The following is an 18094-nucleotide window of genomic DNA, read 5'->3' on the forward strand; positions in this document are numbered from 1 at the left end:
AAATTATGGTTTTTGTGGGCTAAAAAGCATATGCTTTTTTAAAAGGTTTATCATTTAGCATCTACTTCAGATACAGTTTATTAAATGTTCACTTTTTAAGCCATTTTCACAGGGATTTTTGGGTGCTAATTTTGTTGAGGTAAAATTTATACATGATAAAAGTCACTGTTTTTAGTGTACTGTTTCATTTGGACAGCTGTGTACATTCATGTAAGCACCACCAGCCAAGATAGAGAGCACTCCCAGCATCTAAAAGCTCCCTTGTGCCCCTCTGTGGTCGGCTCCCTCTAGATCCTCAGCAACCCCTGTCTGCTTTGTCGTCACTTTTGCCTTAAAAAAAATTTTTCTTCATGTGAATGAAACCATCATCATATAACTTTTTGTTTGTCATTTCTTTCAGTTAGCATGTTTTTGAGTTCATCCGTGTTACTGTGTGTATAAACATTCCATTTTTATTTATTGCTTAAAAATATTCCAGCTATGGATATTTCAGTTTATTCACCTACTAGTTGATGGACCTGTGAATTTTTTCCCAGCTAGATGTTTTTATCATTATTTTTATCACTTTTTTTTCCCCCAGAATCTTTCTGTTTGCCCTGAAGATGAATCGATCATCATGTCCTCTTTTGTTAACACTATGACTTCTCTAAGTGTAAAACAAGGTAATAAGTCTTTTAAATTGAAATGTATTTTCTTGCCATTAGGTTTTCAAATTCTGTTATTGAGGAGAAGACTTAACAGTTTTTACAGAGTTACTTATCTTACTTTGGAGCATATTTAATCTGTTCTCTTTTGTTTGCTGTGAAGCAGAGGTTTCAAAGATGGATGTGTGGTGATATTTATAAAAATTATAAGACGTTTAGCTTGACATTTCTTCATATTCAGCTGGAGGCACAATGGTATTTTTGAGGCAAAAAGGTATTTTGTAATTATAAAAAAGAAAAATGAGCACCCTATATCATAACAAACTTTATATTATGGTCCAGGCATTACCTATGACAGTAATGGATACCATTAATGAAATGATTAATTTGGGCAAGCACTTTATATATATTATCTTATTCAGTCTTCATCAATGTTAAAAAGCTGTTAATTACTTTTATTTAACACATTTGGAAACTTGAGGCTTAAGGGTTAACCTTTCAGTTATTCAACATGGTTTGCCCACACTTTTTAACAGATACTAAGTTCTAGAATAGGAACTTAAGTTCAGATCTATCAGTCTCAAAAGTTGATGTCATATAATAGACTGCCTATTAGTTGAATACTCCTCCATTCCAGTAGATTGATATTTTAGTATTATATTCTTCAAATAAAAAGTATCAGAAACCTTGAAAATTTCTGAGTAATAAATTTTAGTTTTATCAATCTTAATATTGATAAATTGATAACTTGATAAACTTATAAATTGATAAGTTAAACATACTTATGTAATGCATCTGCTGTAAACTTGCCTGATGATATTTGGTTAAAACAAAGTTACTTTGTGGAACGTCAGCATGCTTTCCAAAGTTTCTGTTCACAGGACTCCTCATGCTCTATTTTAGGTACTTTGAGTTGATACGTAAGCAAACTGAGAATCAGTGTATAGAGAGACGTCTGTACTTCATACTTCTCTTAGCAGAGCTGCCTCGTCATCACCTTTATGGGAGATGAGAATTATTTCACTCTTAGCTATCGTTTTAAAATTGTGGTAAGATAGAATTTGCCACATTACCATTTTTAAGTGTGCAGTTCAGTAGAGTTAAGTATATTGACATAGTTGTGCAATAAATATTCAGAACTTTTCATCCTGTGAAATTGAAACTGTAGCTATAATGTAACAACTCCCCATTTTCCTTTCTACCCAGACCCTGGAACCACTATTCTACTTTGTTTCTATGAGTTAAACTATTCTAGATACTTCACATAAGTGAACTCTATAGTATTTGTCTTTCTATCACTGCCTTATTTCACTTAGCATTCCCTCAACATGTCATCCATGACATGACATCCATGTTACAATATTTGCTCCCCTTTTAAGGCTGAATAATATGCCATTGTGTGTATATATCATTTTGTTTATCCACTGTTGATGAACTTTTTGGTTACTTCTACCTTTTGGCTGTTGTGAATAATGCTGCTATAAACATTGGTGTACACAAGAACATGGGTTTATTCCTTTGTATATATGTCCAGAAGTGGAGTTGTCCTAGCCCTTAAATTTTAAAATGTGATTATAGGTTATTGGAAAATATTGATTTGCTTTGTAATCTTTTTTCTGTTCCTATAGTTGAAGATGGGGAAGTATTTGATTTCAGAGGAATGAGATTAGATTGGTTTCGATTACAGGTAAGAATAACATTACTTTTCATTGTCATTCTGTTTGTTATTGAATACCTTAGTTAACATGAGAGCATAACTTAATATGAAAAAATATTCCTTGTATACCTATTGAAAAAACTTCTTTTGTATTGTTATAACTAACATAGTCTTTACCTCATGGAAAAAACTTTTTTTAATGGAGATATAATTGACATGCAGCATGGCCACCTCATGCAAAGAGTTGACTCATTGGAAAAGCCCTGATGCTGGGAGGGATTGGGGTCAGGAGGAGAAGGGGACGACAGAGGATGAAATGGGTGGATGGTATCACCGACTCGATGGACATGAGTTGAGTAAACTCCAGGAGTTGGTGATGGACAGGGAGGCCTGGCGTGCTGCGATTCATGGGGTCGCAAAGAGTTGGACACAACTGAGTGACTGAACTGAACTGAACTTCACATTATGTTAGATTCAGGTATGCAGCAGTGATTTCAGTGTATGTGTGTATTTTGAAATGATCAACAGTAAATCTAGTAAATATTCATCACCATATGTAGTTACAAATTTATTTTTTCTTGTGATGAGAATTTTTAAGATTTACTTGCTTAGCAACTTTCAGATATTAATACAGTCTTATTAATTATAGTCACCATCTTATATATTGCATGAAAGACAGTGAAAGTGTTAGTCACTCAGTCGTGCCCAACTCTTTGCAGCCCCATGGACTGCAGTCTGACTAGCTCCTCTGTCCATGGGATTTTCCAGGCAAGAATATTGGAATGGATAGCCATTGTCTTTTCCGAGGGGTTTTCCTGACCCAAGAATTGAACCCCAGTCTCCTGCATTGCAGGTAGTGTCTTCACTGTCTGAGTAACAGGGAAGCCCATGTTGTTCAGTTGCTCAGTTGTGTCCAACACTTTGCTGTTGCAGCAAGCTGGGCTTCCCTGTCCTTCACCATCTCCTAGAGCTTGCTCAAACTCATCTCCATTGAATCGGTGATGCCATCCAACCATCTCATCCTGTCGTCCCCTTTCCTCCTGCCTTCAGTCTTTCCCAGAATCAGGATCTTTTCCAGTGTGTCAGCTCTTTGCATAAGGTGGCCAAAGTACTAAAATTTCAGCATAAGTCCTTCGAATGAATATGCAGGGTTGATTTCCTTTAGCATTGACTGGGTTCGATCTCCTTGCAGTCCAAGGGACTCTCAAGAACCTTCTCCAATAGCACATATTGAAAGCATCAATTCTTCAGTGCTCAGCCTTCTTTATGGTCCAACTCATCACATCTGTACATGACTACTGGAAAAACCATAGCTTTGACTAGATGGATTTTTGTCAACAAAGTAATGTCTCTTCTTTTTAATAGGCTGTCTAGCTTTTCTTCCAAGGAGGAAGCATCTTTTAATTTCATGGCTTCAGTCACCATCCGCAGTGATTTTAGAGCCCAAGCAAATAAAGTCTCTCACTGCTTCCATTTTTTCCCTATCTATTTGCCATGAAGTGATGGGACCAGATGCCATGATCTTAGTTTATTGAATGTTGAGTTTTAAGCCAGCTTTTTCACTCTGCTCATTCACGTTCATGAAGAAGCTCTTTAGCTCATCTTCGCTTTTTGCCATAAGGGTGGTGTCATATGCATATCTGAGGTTATTGATATTTCTCTCCACAATCTTGATTCTAGCTTGTGCTTCATCCAGCCTAGCATTTCACATGATGTACTCTGCATATAAGCTAAATAAGCAGGGTGACAATGTACAGCCTTGACGTACTCCTTTCCCAGTTTGAAACCCATCTGTTGTTCCATGTCTGGTTCTGTTGCTTCTTGACCTACATACAGGTTTCTCAGGAGGCAGGTCAGGTGGTCTGGTATTCCAATCTCTTGAAGAATTTTCCACAGTTTGTTGTGATCCACACAGTCAAAGGCTTTGGCATAGTCAATAAAGCAGAAGTAGATGTTTTTCTGGAATTCTCTTGCTTTTTCTGTGATCTAACAGATGTTGGCACTTTGATCTCTGGCTCCTCCACCTTTTCTAAATCCAATTTGTACATCGATTCAAGTACTGTTGAAGCCTAGCTTGGAGGATTTTGTGCATGACTTTGCTAGTGTGTGAGATGAGTACAATTGTGCAGTAGTTTGAACAGTCTTTGGAATTGCCTTTCTTTGGGATTGAAATGAAAACTGACCTTTTTCAGTTCAGTGGCCACTGCTGAGTTTTCCAAATTTGCTGGCATGTTGAGTATAGCACTTTAATAGCATCATCTTTTAGGATTTGAAATAGCTCAGCTGGAATTCCATCAGGTCCACTAGCTTTATTCATAGTAATGCTTCCTAAGGCCCACTTGACTTTGCTCTTCAGGATACATGTTTGTTTATTTTGTAACTGGAAGTTTGTATCTTATGACTGCTGTACCCATTTCACCTACCCCTGACTCCCTCTCTGCCTCTAGGCAACACTAATCTGTTGTCTGTATCTGTGAGTTTGGTTTTTTCTTTTGTTCATTTTGGTTTGTTTTTGTCATTTTATATACCACATGTAAGTGAGAGATCATATGATATTTGCCTTTCTCTGACTTCTTTCATTTAGCACAGTACCTTCAAGGCCCATCTATATTGTCACAAATAGCAGGATTTCCTTTCTCTTTTCATGGCTGAATAATATTCCTAGGTGTGTGTGTGTGTGTGTGTGTGTGTGTGTGTGTGTGTGTATCCCACAATTTTTTTGTCCATTCATCCGTCAGTAGACACTTGGGTTATTTCCATGTTGTAACTATTGTAAATAATGCTGCAGTGAACAAAGGGATATAGATATCTTTTTGCATTAGTGTTTTCATTTTCTTCAGATAAATACCAGATGTGGAATTGCTGGAGCATATGGTAGTTCTGTTTATAGTTTTTGAGGAACCTCTGTGCTGTTTTCCATAGTGGCTGCACCCATTTCCGTTCCCACCATTGATAAACAAGATTTCCTTTTCTCCACATCCTCACAAACTCTCTTTATATATTACCTTTTTTATAATAGCCATTGGGACAGATGTGAGTTGATAATTAGTAATGTTTTAAGTAACTTCCCTGAAATCGCAGAACTGATTAGTGGGAGATCAGGGAAGAATACTTGAGATACTACCACCTCCAAATATTTAATAGTATATATTATACGTTATTTTCTTCCAGTTAAAAATAAAGTTTAGAAGTTAACATTTTCTTCTGCTAAAAAACCTTATGAAACAGTGTGTAAGTCATGCTTATTAAATGACTGAAAATAGAATTACTGTGCCAAAGGATATATACACATTAAGAAATTTGAAAGTCATAATCACAAAGTTTGAACTGTTTTCAATCTCTTACTCTCAGTTTATGGGAGTTTTCCTAAGCCAACATTTATGTTCAGAGAATTTTACAGATTTAGATGCCTTTCAAATTAACCCTTATTTGAATACTTCCAGAATTATTCAACTTACTCATTTGAAAAACTCACTTGAGAATTTCACCTTTGTCTATTGCAGTCATACAGCAATGTATGAAGCTTTAGAGTGAGCATTAGGGGTATAGAGTTGATATATCCCTGTGTGAGAATGTTTTATTTTCCCTTAGAACACTAATGACATCGCTATCTCTCTTCACATCATCTTCCTTCTTTGTTTATCTCTTTGTCCAAATTTCTTCTCTTTATAAAGACACTGGTCATACTGGATTAGAGTCCATTTTAATGATCTAATTTTAACTTATGTCTATAAAGACCCTATTTCCAAATAAAGTTATATTCTGAAGTATTAAGGATTGTACTTTCAACATACCTTTTTGGGAGAGACAGTTCAACCCGTAACGTTGCTCTTAACCATGATTAGGACAGTCACTCAGCTCCTTTCTGTAGTGTATTAGACTCTTATTTTATAGTGATAATAGGTCAAAACACACCCAGGATGAAAGTAATGGGACATAAAACTAAGCCTTACCTAGGACAAGAGGACAAAAATGCAACGTAGAAGGCAATGTCCAGAACCTAGGATGTTTGCATAGATGACTAAGAGCAAGTCAACTGTGAGGCTTTCAAGATCACAGACTAGGCTACAGGATGTGGGAGATAAAATACTGACAACTTATACAGTTGAGTACAATCCTCATTTGGATATTTTGTACATCTGGCTTTGGAGACAAGGCATAAAAGAGAGGAAAATTTAAATAGTTTAAAAGCTTAAGTTAAAATGACAGTATGATTATCAGTACACTGACAGAGTGTGTTTATCAATTAATTATAGTTTTCTTAGGAAGGAGAAAGTTTTTTTCAAGTGGAATTACTAGTAATGGCTTTATAGAGAAAACAGCTTGTTATCCACACACTGAAAGATGGGTCAAGTTGGAGTAGGAGAATCGCTTACACAGGAAAGGGCAAGAAAAGAGCCTTCTTAATGTAAGATATTACTATAGGAAGAAAAATACCTTCACAAAAGATATGAATGACCTGAATTTGATCAGTGATCTGGTAGAAGGATAAGAATTACTAGGTGTAAGTATATGGTCAGAGAGAGATGTAGAGCTCTGTATATATCACTTCTTGAGTAGGGCAGGGCTAGAAGAATACGCCTTTAAGGGAATGTGATAGTATGCTTTGCTACCCTCACTGGGGTCTTCGTAGTCTTAAAAGAAGAGTTCTCCCTCTCTACACGTATTCTCTGCCATTTTTTCTTTTCCTAAATTAGGATCTCATTCTGCTGTTTGTTCCATTAGTCCCTTAAGCATCTTCAGTCACTCATTCTCTTCTGCCTTCTAATTTACTTGGGTAGTTCATGTTTTAGACTTTTATTTAAACCAGTTTTTTTTTTTTTTTAATGAAGTATGTTTCTTCCTCCACTGTTGTCAAGAGTTTTAAATTAAATTGTCTCATTTTGTCACTGTCCATTTCATCTGAATTTATTTTCACAGTGATACTTTAATTCAGAATTTTAAAAATTATTCTCAGTTAGTGGAAGTCTTTATTGAACTCATGACCACTACTGGTTTCTCTTTGTACTTTAAAACTGATGAAAGGTAAATTATACTTCAGTTAGACTTAGTTTGTGATGAATGTCCAGAATACATCTTGCCACTAGTGTATTGCCATCATATTCTACATTCTCTGCCTTTTTCTGGTAGAAGACACAAGCACCAAATTATAGAACTCTGCTTTGTGATGTGCCTACCTTAGTGAATGGTAACTTCATCTATGTAGTGACCTTTTCCCACTGGAGAGACTGAAATTTGATCTTTCTCTTACTTAAAAGACAATAATTATTTAGTCTCTTACTGTTTCATGGATACTAGGAGAGGACATGGGGCTCCTAGATTAGAGACAGAGAACTTAATTCACTGCACAGGAAGTGCTCTGAGCATCCAGATATATACATTATTTTTCCCTTGCTTTTGTGTCTTTTGGGGGTAGTGCAGAGAGACCCGGATGGATGCTGTGTATGCATTGAGCATGTCTTAAGCTAAGGAGGACTGAGCTTGAGGAACCCTCTGTTTTAGCATCAACAGTAAGCATGTTTGCTCTTTGTTCTGGAGGGACACATTACTTTATTTCTCAAGTTTGGTAGCTGTGAGGCCTGGGGAAATGGCTGAGATAGTGAGTGCCCTGGGCTGTGCTTTCTTGGCATAGCCAGCAAGTTGTGTACGCACACGTGAAATTCATGAAGGAATGTCTTCCAAAAGCCAGGACCGTGGCCATCAACCACAATTCTTCTGTTGCCTACCACATCTAGTCATTCCCTGATTAAACACTTTTGAACCTTAACCACCCTAGACCATCTCATAATCCTGTCTGGATTGTTACCACCACTGCCTCCTAAGAATCTCTGCCTCCTGTTCCCGTTCCACTCCTCTGTGTTTCCACCTAAGCTAGAACAATCTTTCTAAGCAGTAATTATCCATCACGCAGAATCTTCGGTGATTTATCAAAAAGTTTAAATTCTTCAGCATGATATATGGTGTTTATTCTGTAGGCATCCGTCTTGTTGTTCTCCTTGTTTGTGAAATGTCCACCACCCAAGGGCAGGTTTTGCTTTCAGTGAGTTGGTACCTCTTTAGTGGAATTTCTTACCCTCACAACCTGTCCTGATGGTTTTGGTTAAGACCTGTCACCTTTTTTTATCAACTTAACACTAATTTTACCACCTTCAGAATGCTTCTCTAGAATTCATCCATTAGTGTAGTGTGATATGCTCTCCAGTTTTTAGTGGTTCAGTAGAATCAAAAGCCTCCCTGAGTCAACATGTGCAGTACTTAAGTTTCATCTCACTGTTTTGAATATGTGTTTTCTCTTGAACTAAGTTGAAAACTTCTTTTGGTACAGACACCATATGACAATTCATTGTTTTATATCTTTGATATGTAGCTTCACTTACTTTAGGAGTTCAAGCTGAATGACCTATGTATTAGATTCTGTTTTCTGGATAGTATTTCAGTTTACTTAAATTCTTGATAGGAATTTTAAGTTTGAGTCACTGGAGACAATTTTTAAAAGATGATGTTCTTAATAAACTTTAAGTATTTTTCAATAGTGGGTATTTTTTCTTTTTTTTCTATAGACTTGGTCTATACCGGAAGTCATCGCCTAAACTACTTTTGTTTCTTTCTTTACTTTTTCAGGCATATACTAGTGTCTCTAAGGCTTCACTTAGCCTTTCAGATCACAGAGAACTTGGAAAGATGATGAATACAATAATTTTTCACACAAAAATGGTAGATTCCTTGGTGGAAATGTTGGTGGAAACATCAGATCTCTCCATATTTTGGTATGTTGTAATTTTCTTTAAATTAGAATTTGAAATTTTTATTATCCAAAGATATGTTTCTTGATTACTTTACATTGTGTTACACAAGACAGTTTTAATTAGAGATTCTAAGAATAAAAGGGAATAGAGAACAACCTGCCAGTAGTGAAGTTTACTATGTTGGGATTTTATGTCTGTTTTTAATTCTCTATAAGAGCACCTCTTACTGATGTGAATTTGTTTTTTTACACTTTCTTTGAAGAAGTGAAGAACAGTCACTTCAGATTGTGTCATTAAAGGAAAAAAAATTTTGGATTGGGGTCAAATAGAGCAAATGTTGGAAATTCAATAGCACCTGGTTTCACTCTGTGGTATTAAGTTAGCTAGTAACATTATGGTAATGTGATGATGTTCTCTCACTGTGCTCCCCTCTTCTTTGCTTCTGTTTGAAGTTCTTCTGTCACTCTCAGTAGTTTGCAGCTCCCCCTTCGCTCCCCACATTATGTGGTTCTTGAAGGAGGCCAAGTTTATGTTTCCTTAGTGTCTTAACAGAGCAAGTACTTAATAAATATTTAAATGAGTAAGTGATCTTTTTGATCACTTGATCAAAAGATCTTCTTGATCTTTTTTTCCTTTAGGGAAGCTGATGAGAATAGCCTGGTAGGTTCCTTCAATTCTAAAATGCTGAAATAGCCTCAGTGTGGATCATGATAGTAGTTTCTCTGTATTGAGTAGAGATCATTATGAAAAGCTTGTGATTAATTTTGTTTTGGGGAGAAAACCAGTCTACCCTGATTTTTGCAGTTTGTAGTGGGGCTTTAATTAGCAGTTTTGCAGAAGAAATCCAGATTACTCAGCAGGGAAGACATAAGGGATCTCTTAAAGGAACTGAGGAAATACAGTTATTATGTAACGAGTTTATAAGAGTTTAAAGATTTGGAACCCTGTCCTATTGTCTGACCCAGAGGCTACCTTGAAAAGAAAATGTAACATTTTATGTTTAGCTATTTTTGAGCTCTATATTGTAAAAGAAGGATACAGCAATTAGAAATTCCTCTTCTGGGTACTCTTTGGTGGTCCATTGGCTAGGACTGCATACTCCAAATGCAGGGGACCCAGGTTCTATTCCTGGTCAGGGAACTAGATCCCACATACGGCAGTGACGACCAGAGATCCTGCGTGCTGCAGCTAAGAACCAGTACAGCCAAATAAATTAATTTCAAAAAGAAAATAAATTCCTCTTCTCTTTCCTGGAAATAAGGTACTTTGAATAATGTTTAAAATTTACAAATTTCAGTCATTTAATTAATTTATATTCATACTTTCTCTTAACCACATTCTTACTTTGTCACATCCAAAATAAAGACATGTTCACTACTTCCGTTTGTTTTAAAGTTGATGGTGTATTATTGTTTAATTGACAGTATTTTTCTTTTTTAGTGGTACATAAAATAATGGTGTTTCTTACAATTGATAGTGTCTTAGCTTTGATGACTTTTGATGCTGTAAGGTTTGAATGGTATATATTCAAATGCCATAGATATGGTTTATTTTCTCTTTAACTTTTATTTTAAAATTTGTTAATGTTATATAAATAATATTTTTATAACCCTGAAATGATTATTGGTATGAAAGAGAACTCTTTGGAAAAATAACTTTTCCTATAAGAATAAATGCTACAGTTGGTAATTTTCATTTACTTGAATCAAATTAAACTAACTTTAACTATAAAAATTGTGATTCTGATTTTTAATTTGTTTCCTTATAGTTTTTATAGTCGTGCTTTTGAGAAGATGTTTCAACAATGTTTGGAGTTACCCTCTCAGTCAAGATACTCAATTGCATTTCCACTACTTTGCACTCATTTTATGAGTTGCACACATGAACTGTGTCCAGAAGAGGTAATTTCAGAGTAGTATTGTGATTAATATAGTATGCAGAATAAGCTACTCCAAGCATATAGCTGACCAAATGTTCACACAGATAAAGACTCACAAAGTCATAATTACCTAACCTACCTGCCCACCTAATGTATCTCTGTGCAGTCAGAAGAATGCTTGATTAGGCATATGATGTAATATTTATTTAAATGATTGGATAAATGCAGATGCATGTTTCTAAGAACACATCATAAAATCACTTGTTTAGTCACTCAGTTGTGTCTGATTCTTTTGATACCCCATTGACTGTGGCCCGTAAGGCTTCTCTGTCCATGGGATTTCCCAGGCATAAAACCACTTGGAATTAGCCTTTGTTAAAATAGTGAGTCAGGCATTAATATTTATGGTAAAGTTATATATAATGAGTGATATTTATATGCTTAGTTTTCCTCTGAAACGCTCATTGAAAATACTTGCAAGCTGAATGGAGACATTACTGACTAAATATAAGCCTTTCAAAGAAGAATTTCACTGACTTGTTAATAGATACAGTAAGCAAAATTGAGATTTGCCAGTGTTTGTAAGAACTCGCATACTGGCACACAGAGTTACTGAGTAATTAAAGTACTCTGCAGTTTTACACATACCAAGTATCTGTCAAAAGCGTACTTTCAGTATTTCTTCTAATCGTCCAAGAAGAATAACTTGGTGCGTATGGTAAGTATATATTAAAATTAGATAGTATTTTAAAACATAGCTTCGTGTTGAATCCTTTCGCTTAGAACTACAGAACTTGTAGAGAAGACGCGTAAGAAGAGCAGTAGCATAGTTATCTTTAAGCGTTAGGTGCTCTCTGTTGCACGTTGTTTTCCAGTAATCCTCCAGGAAATTTATTAGGGAGTGCTTTTAGGATTAATTAATACCTGTGTGATTATATGGCACCACCAATTTTAATAGCACTATGGATTTTTTAGAATGAAAGATTTTTCCTCCTAATCGTGATACCTAGGATGTACTGTCATGTAATGTGTGATGTAAGATGTCAGTTTTTTTCTCACTGTCATCCTTCACATTAATTACTCATCATGTCCTCTTAATTTTATTTGTGTAATATAATTTCTTGAATCCATCCTTTACTTTCCGTTGCTGTTGGCACTATTGTAGTTCAGCTTTTCAAAGGTTTTCATATCTACCTACTCCTAAATAATTTTTCTTTCTTCAATATTTTTGCTTTAAAGACAAACACAGTGCCACTAGAGTGCGTCTTTCTTTCTTAAAATACCGTTAGAGTTCTCCATTGCATATGGAGAAGGTAGAAACTTCTCAGGCATTGAAAATCCTCAACAAATCTGCATCCTGTTTTTTTTTTCCCCCCTTTCCTTTTTTCCTTTGTCTTTTAAGGGAGAAAGAAAAAAAAATATATATATATGTATATGTATGGTGGTGGTTTATTTGCTAAGTCATGTCCGACTCTTGCAACCCCATGGACTGTGTAGCCTGCCATGCTCCTCTGTCCATGGGATTCTCCAGGCAAGAATACTGGAGTGGGTTGCCATTTCCTTCTCCAGGGGATCTTCCTGACCGGGGGATCCAACCCAGGTCTCCTGCATTGCAGGCAGATTCTTTACCCATTGTGCTATGAGGAAGGAGACACACACACACACAAACACACGCGCACACACACACACACACACACACACACGCTTCCAATGTGGTGCTAGTGGTAAAGAACCCACCTGCCAGTGTAGGAGATGTAAAAGACTAGTGTTTGATCCCTGGATTGGGAACATCCTCTGGAGAAGGGCATGGCAACCCACTCCAATGTTCTTGCCTGGAGAATCCCATGGACAGCAGAGCATGGTGGGTTACAGTCCGTAGGGTCGCAAAGAGTTGGACAAAACTGGACAATTTTGTGTGCATGCATACACACGTATATATACACTTCTCAGGTGACTCAGTGGTAAAGAATTCACCTGCCAAGCAGAAGACATGGGTTCAATCCCTGGGTCGGGAAGATCGCCTGGAGGAGGGAATGGCAACCCACTCCAGTATTCTTTCCTGGAGAATCCCATGGACAGAGGAGCCTGGCAGGCTACAGTCCTTGAGGTCACCAAGTTGGACATGACTGGTACTATTCTGTTTTTCATTTGGCTAATTTGTTAAAGCCTGTTACATTCCAGCCAGTTTTCTTAAACCTGTAACTGAAAGGCTGCAAAGACACAGTCTTTACCCTAGACAAATCCATGATTTGATGACCTGTGTTGTGGTAGAAATATACATGGGGCACTCTTGGAACACTGAGGGAATTCACCTTTGGGTGAGAATACAGTAAGCTGGTGTGTAGAGTTAATAGTTCTCAGTGCAGTCTTAATTTATAGTTTTAATTTTAGCCTTTCTTCTCATTTAGATCAAAACGATTATAGAAAAGGCCTGTAAAATAACTTTTTGATGCAGCCCTTATTTTAAGACGGAGTACTTACAGTAAATTTGCATAAAGATAGTACCTTTTGAATTAGATTTGAAATTCACACCATCTTGGGTCAGCAGGATTCCTAGATAATGGTAGCCAGTACTAATGGGAACCTAAGTATTGAGTTGCTGCAGCTATACCATCCAGTATAGTAGGCCATTTATCTTTTTCAGTCTCATTATTTAAAAATCTTGTTTATGCTAATGGCTCCCCAGTCTATATCTGCAGCCCAGATCTTTCCCTTCAAGTTAGATTTTCTCTATATCCTACTGCACCCTAGGTATTTTTAGCCATCTGAAGTGTAACATGTCCAGCATAGAATCATTGATTTTTCCCCATCTACCCCAACCTGAAGCCTTTTCTGCTTTTGGCTCTCCTGTTACCTAAGTGTTCAGACTCCTGCCTCTTCTCACCTGTGAATAAGCCCCAGCATCTTCTGCCTGGATGACTGTTACTGTCTCCCAGGTGGTCTCTGCCTCCTCCATTATCCTGTTCTCAGCACGGAGCCAGAGTTATACTCTAGTTGTTTTGTTTTCCAGTCTCAGCATTTTTGAGCCATTGAAGAGAAGTAGTGAAGTCAGATCTGTATTTTAAATAAGTTAGTTTAGTAAATTTGAAGCAATGCTGGTTCAAGTCCTTTTTTTTCAGGAAGAAGGGATGGCAAGGGATGTATTTTCTTTCAGGAGTCAGAATTTGGTTAAACAAAATCCAAATGTCTATAATTTGAAATTTTTTTTTTAAGTAAAGTGAACCATTATTTAATTGTATCTGGTCTGTAGATCCCTTTTGGTTTTGCTGCCTGTTCAGGTTTTAAAGGGCATTTAAATCAAATATGTTACAAGGTAATATGGTACATCTAAGAACAGTTGCTTTACATGTTTAAGTATTTTTATATTCTTCTATATTATCTTACATTTATTTCAACATAGAAATAATGTTTGTAATGTCTACATGTTTTTTTTATATAATTATGGAAGGTCAGGGAAGGAAAACTTAAAAATCTGTCTCCAGAAACTAACACACATTTTAAATCAACTGTACTTCAGTAAAAATTTTTTAAATAAAAATAGAAAAGTAAAAATCTGTCTCTTTGTAAAGTATTGCAAATTGTATAGGGCAAAATTATACAGTATTATATATTGAACATTCCAATTACCGTTAACAAGAAAAACCTGTTAAACTATTGCAGCATCCACCAAAATTAAAGGATACAGAATTCTGTAGCTAGAAATAGATGGATTTGAATGAGTGTATGTATCTGCATGGGCTTCCCTGGTGGCTCAGAAGGTAAAGAATCTGCCTGCAGTGCAGGAGATCTGGGTTCGATCCCTGGATTGGGAAGATTCCCTGGAGGAGAGCATGGCAACCCACTCCAATATTCTTGCCTGGAGAACCCCCATGGACAGAGGAGCCTGGCGGGCTGCAGCCCGTGGGGTCACAAAGGGCCGGACACGACTGAGCACTCAGCACAGCACAGCACGTGTGTCTACATACACATATATAACCTCCTAAGAGTTAGGGATGATGTTCTTTTTTCCCCTATGGAGTTCAGAAAATGCATGCATAGTCAGCTTTTTTTCTCTTCTGGGATATGGAGTTTGATTTTAGAGAATTGAATGACTTGTGAATTTGTTTTACTGACTCGATTTTTAATGATATTATTTAAATATTTGAACACTTGTTTTCTGTTTATACACTACAAAATTCTTTGCTAAGATATATATACACACACACACACGTATGTATATAATCAAGTGAGATCAGCAAATGTTACTCTAAATCTGTTCTTTCATATCATATGTTTGATATTTTAGTATTTAAGAACTGGATACAGGACATTGTGGAATTTGAACATTTTTCATGTTAAGGAAAATAGTGGTCCTTTCAGATTCCTTCCAGTCATACTTGTATAGTCACCAAGTACTTACTTTGTGTCAAATGTGTGCAAATACAATATGGTAGGTTAGTTTTTATAAGAGATAAAAGAGATCTATAACATCTCCCATCTTCACTGCTTATACAGGATAGACTTGAACCTATTTTCTATGTTTATTTAAAAACTCTTTTAATTCAAATTAGTTAGTTCAGTCGCTCAGTCGTGTCCAGTTCTTTGTGACCCCATGGACTGCAGCACGCCAGGCTTCCCTATCCATCACCAACTCCTGGAGTTTGCTCAAACTCATGTCCGTTGAGTTCGTGACGCCATCCAACCATCTCATCCTCTGTCGTCCCCTTCTCCTGCCTTCAATCTTGCCCAGCATCAGGGTCTTTTCCAATGAGTCAGTTCTTTGCATCAGGTCGCCAAAATATTGGAGCTTCAGCATCAGTCCTTCCAATGAATATTCAGGACTTATTTCCTTTAGGATTGACTGGACTCCCAAGAGTCTTTTCCAGCACCACAGTTCAAAAGCATCAATTCTTCAGCACTCAGCTTTTTTTATGGTCCAACTCTCACATCCACACGTGACTGCTGGAAAAAACCATAGCTTTGACTAGATGGACGTTTGTCGGCAAAGTAATGTCTCTGCTTTTTAATATGCTTTCTAGGTTTATCTAGATTTGTTAATTCAAATTACTTTGTTATAATTTTTACTGTTTTTGTTGCTATTTTTCTTTAACAGAGACATCATATTGGAGATCGCAGTCTTTCCTTATGTAATATGTTCCTTGATGAAATGGCCAAACAAGCTCGAAATCTCATCACTGATATTTGCACAGAACAGTGTACTCTTAGTGACCAGGTAATAATTTAAATGTTTCCTTACAGATAGGAAAATTGTGTTGAAGGCAAGAAAATCATCTCTTAGCTAGTTTCTTTTTTTTCCATTTTTAATTTTATCCTCAAACTCTCAGTAAATCTCATTACCTCTTATTATGAAGCTCTGTTGTTAGGTCTTTAAGAAATTGCTGCTGTCTTTAGGGTTATGGTTTAAAATCCAACCTCTAGCTTGGCATTCAGATCCCTTCCCAAGGTAGCTAGAACGTCTCTCCCCCACATTTTATGCTCCACTACTGAGTCCTTCTAATTAGATTCAAGCACATTATGTTCTATCATAGTTTTGGTCTTCATAGGCCATTTTCCTTTCAGTAAAATATTCTTTCTTATTCCTCACTTGCCTGGTATTTTTTAATTTGTCCTTGAACTGTAGCTTTGCTGTAACTACCTCTATGAAATGTCTCTTCACACAAGATTTACCTGTTTCTGTGTTTTCCAAGCTGAGTGGGCTCTCCAAGCTGGCTAGGTAAACGCTACATCTCACTTATCACCTCTGTTCTTAGTGATAGCATATTTGTCGCATAGTCTGGGTTTAGCTGAGGTTTGCTTCAGTAGTCAGTGTTTTCAGAGTAATTGTTATATATGATTTCATTTATTTATAAATTTAGTTGTTGCCCAAGCATTGTGCCAAAACCATCAGTCAAGCAGTGAATAAGAAGTCTAAAAAACAGACTGGTAAGAAAGGGGAACCTGAAAGGGAAAAACCAGGAGTTGAAAGCATGAGGAAGAACAGGCTGGTCGTGACCAAGTAAGTCATCCACCATTACTGTATCTTTTTGTTACAGGTAGAAGAGTTGTTGTTGTTGTTGTTGTTGTTGTTTTTCCCATTTTTTGTATGGCATTAGTACTGAGGAAATGCTAGTAATTGTAAATTCTTCATTTCCCAGTTGTTAATGTTTTTTGACATTTGTGAACTTGATTAGCCAGTTAGTGCTTATTTAATCCAAAAGTACTTACTTTGGATTTTTGAAGAAAGTACATGTAATAGATGTCATTTGTTTTTATATGTTGAATATTGAAGGCCAAGAACCTGTCTAAAAATTTGGAGGGGGTATACTATAAGCAATCTGTAATTTTCAGTTTATTTGAAATTAGATGTCTGACACTATTTTGGCATCTTGTTATATATTATATATTGAACATGTCAGTTTAAGAGAGAGGAAAAGTTGAATTTTGCCATTACTATTCTGATATACTTATGAAATTAATTTCATATTGCTATTATGAAATGTTAAATTTTTTCTTTACTGTTTATTAATATTTTTTCAGCCTTGATAAGTTGCACACTGCACTTTCCGAGTTGTGTTTCTCTATAAATTATGTACCAAACATGGTGGTTTGGGAACATACTTTTACCCCACGAGAATATTTGACTTCTCATCTGGAAATCCGCTTTACTAAGTAAGAAAGAATATAAGCCGTTTTTGTTTGTTGATTAAGTTAATGAGTTTGTTATATTTATTCTTCATATCTATGCAGTCTTTACTTTTATGAGGGAAAGCATTAGTAGAAATGGTATATAAATTAGTAAAATTGTAGTATAGAAAAATAACTGGGAAGTATGAAGAATGGTGAACTGGGAATTACTTAAATTACCCAGTCTTACCTCACACTTGTTAACTCATTGTAATACCGGAGAGGCTAGTTAATCTCTGTGAGCCTTAACTTCCTTTATAAGAAAAAGGACAGTTCAGTTCAGTCACTCAGTCGTGTCCAACTCTTTGCAACCCCATGGAGTGTAGCATACCAGGCTTCCCTGTCCATCACCAACTCCCTGAGCTCAAACTCCCGTCCATCGAGACGGTGATGTCATCCAACCATCTCATCCTCTGTTGTCCCCTTCTCCTCCTGCCTTCACTCTTTCCAAGCGTCAGGGTCTTTTCTAATGAGTCAGCTCTTCGCATTAGGTGGCCAAAGTATT

The 18094-nt window shown here is 36.4% G+C and overlaps 1 protein-coding gene across 1 annotated transcript in view; it reads left to right on the forward strand.

Moving 5' to 3' along the window:
* The window catches only part of NCKAP1 (NCK associated protein 1), a 106942-nt gene that overhangs the window by 56782 nt on the left and 32066 nt on the right, over nt 1–18094 (forward strand). Inside the window, exons 14-20 of the mRNA XM_061135270.1 lie at nt 581–662; nt 2273–2331; nt 8923–9068; nt 10816–10948; nt 16019–16138; nt 16782–16921; nt 17443–17574. Coding sequence (XP_060991253.1) covers nt 581–662; nt 2273–2331; nt 8923–9068; nt 10816–10948; nt 16019–16138; nt 16782–16921; nt 17443–17574 — 812 coding nt within the window. The remainder of the gene's footprint in view (nt 1–580; nt 663–2272; nt 2332–8922; nt 9069–10815; nt 10949–16018; nt 16139–16781; nt 16922–17442; nt 17575–18094) is intronic.

This window comes from Dama dama, chromosome 33, assembly GCF_033118175.1.
Source record: "Dama dama isolate Ldn47 chromosome 33, ASM3311817v1, whole genome shotgun sequence".
Classification (NCBI taxonomy): Eukaryota; Metazoa; Chordata; class Mammalia; order Artiodactyla; family Cervidae; genus Dama; species Dama dama.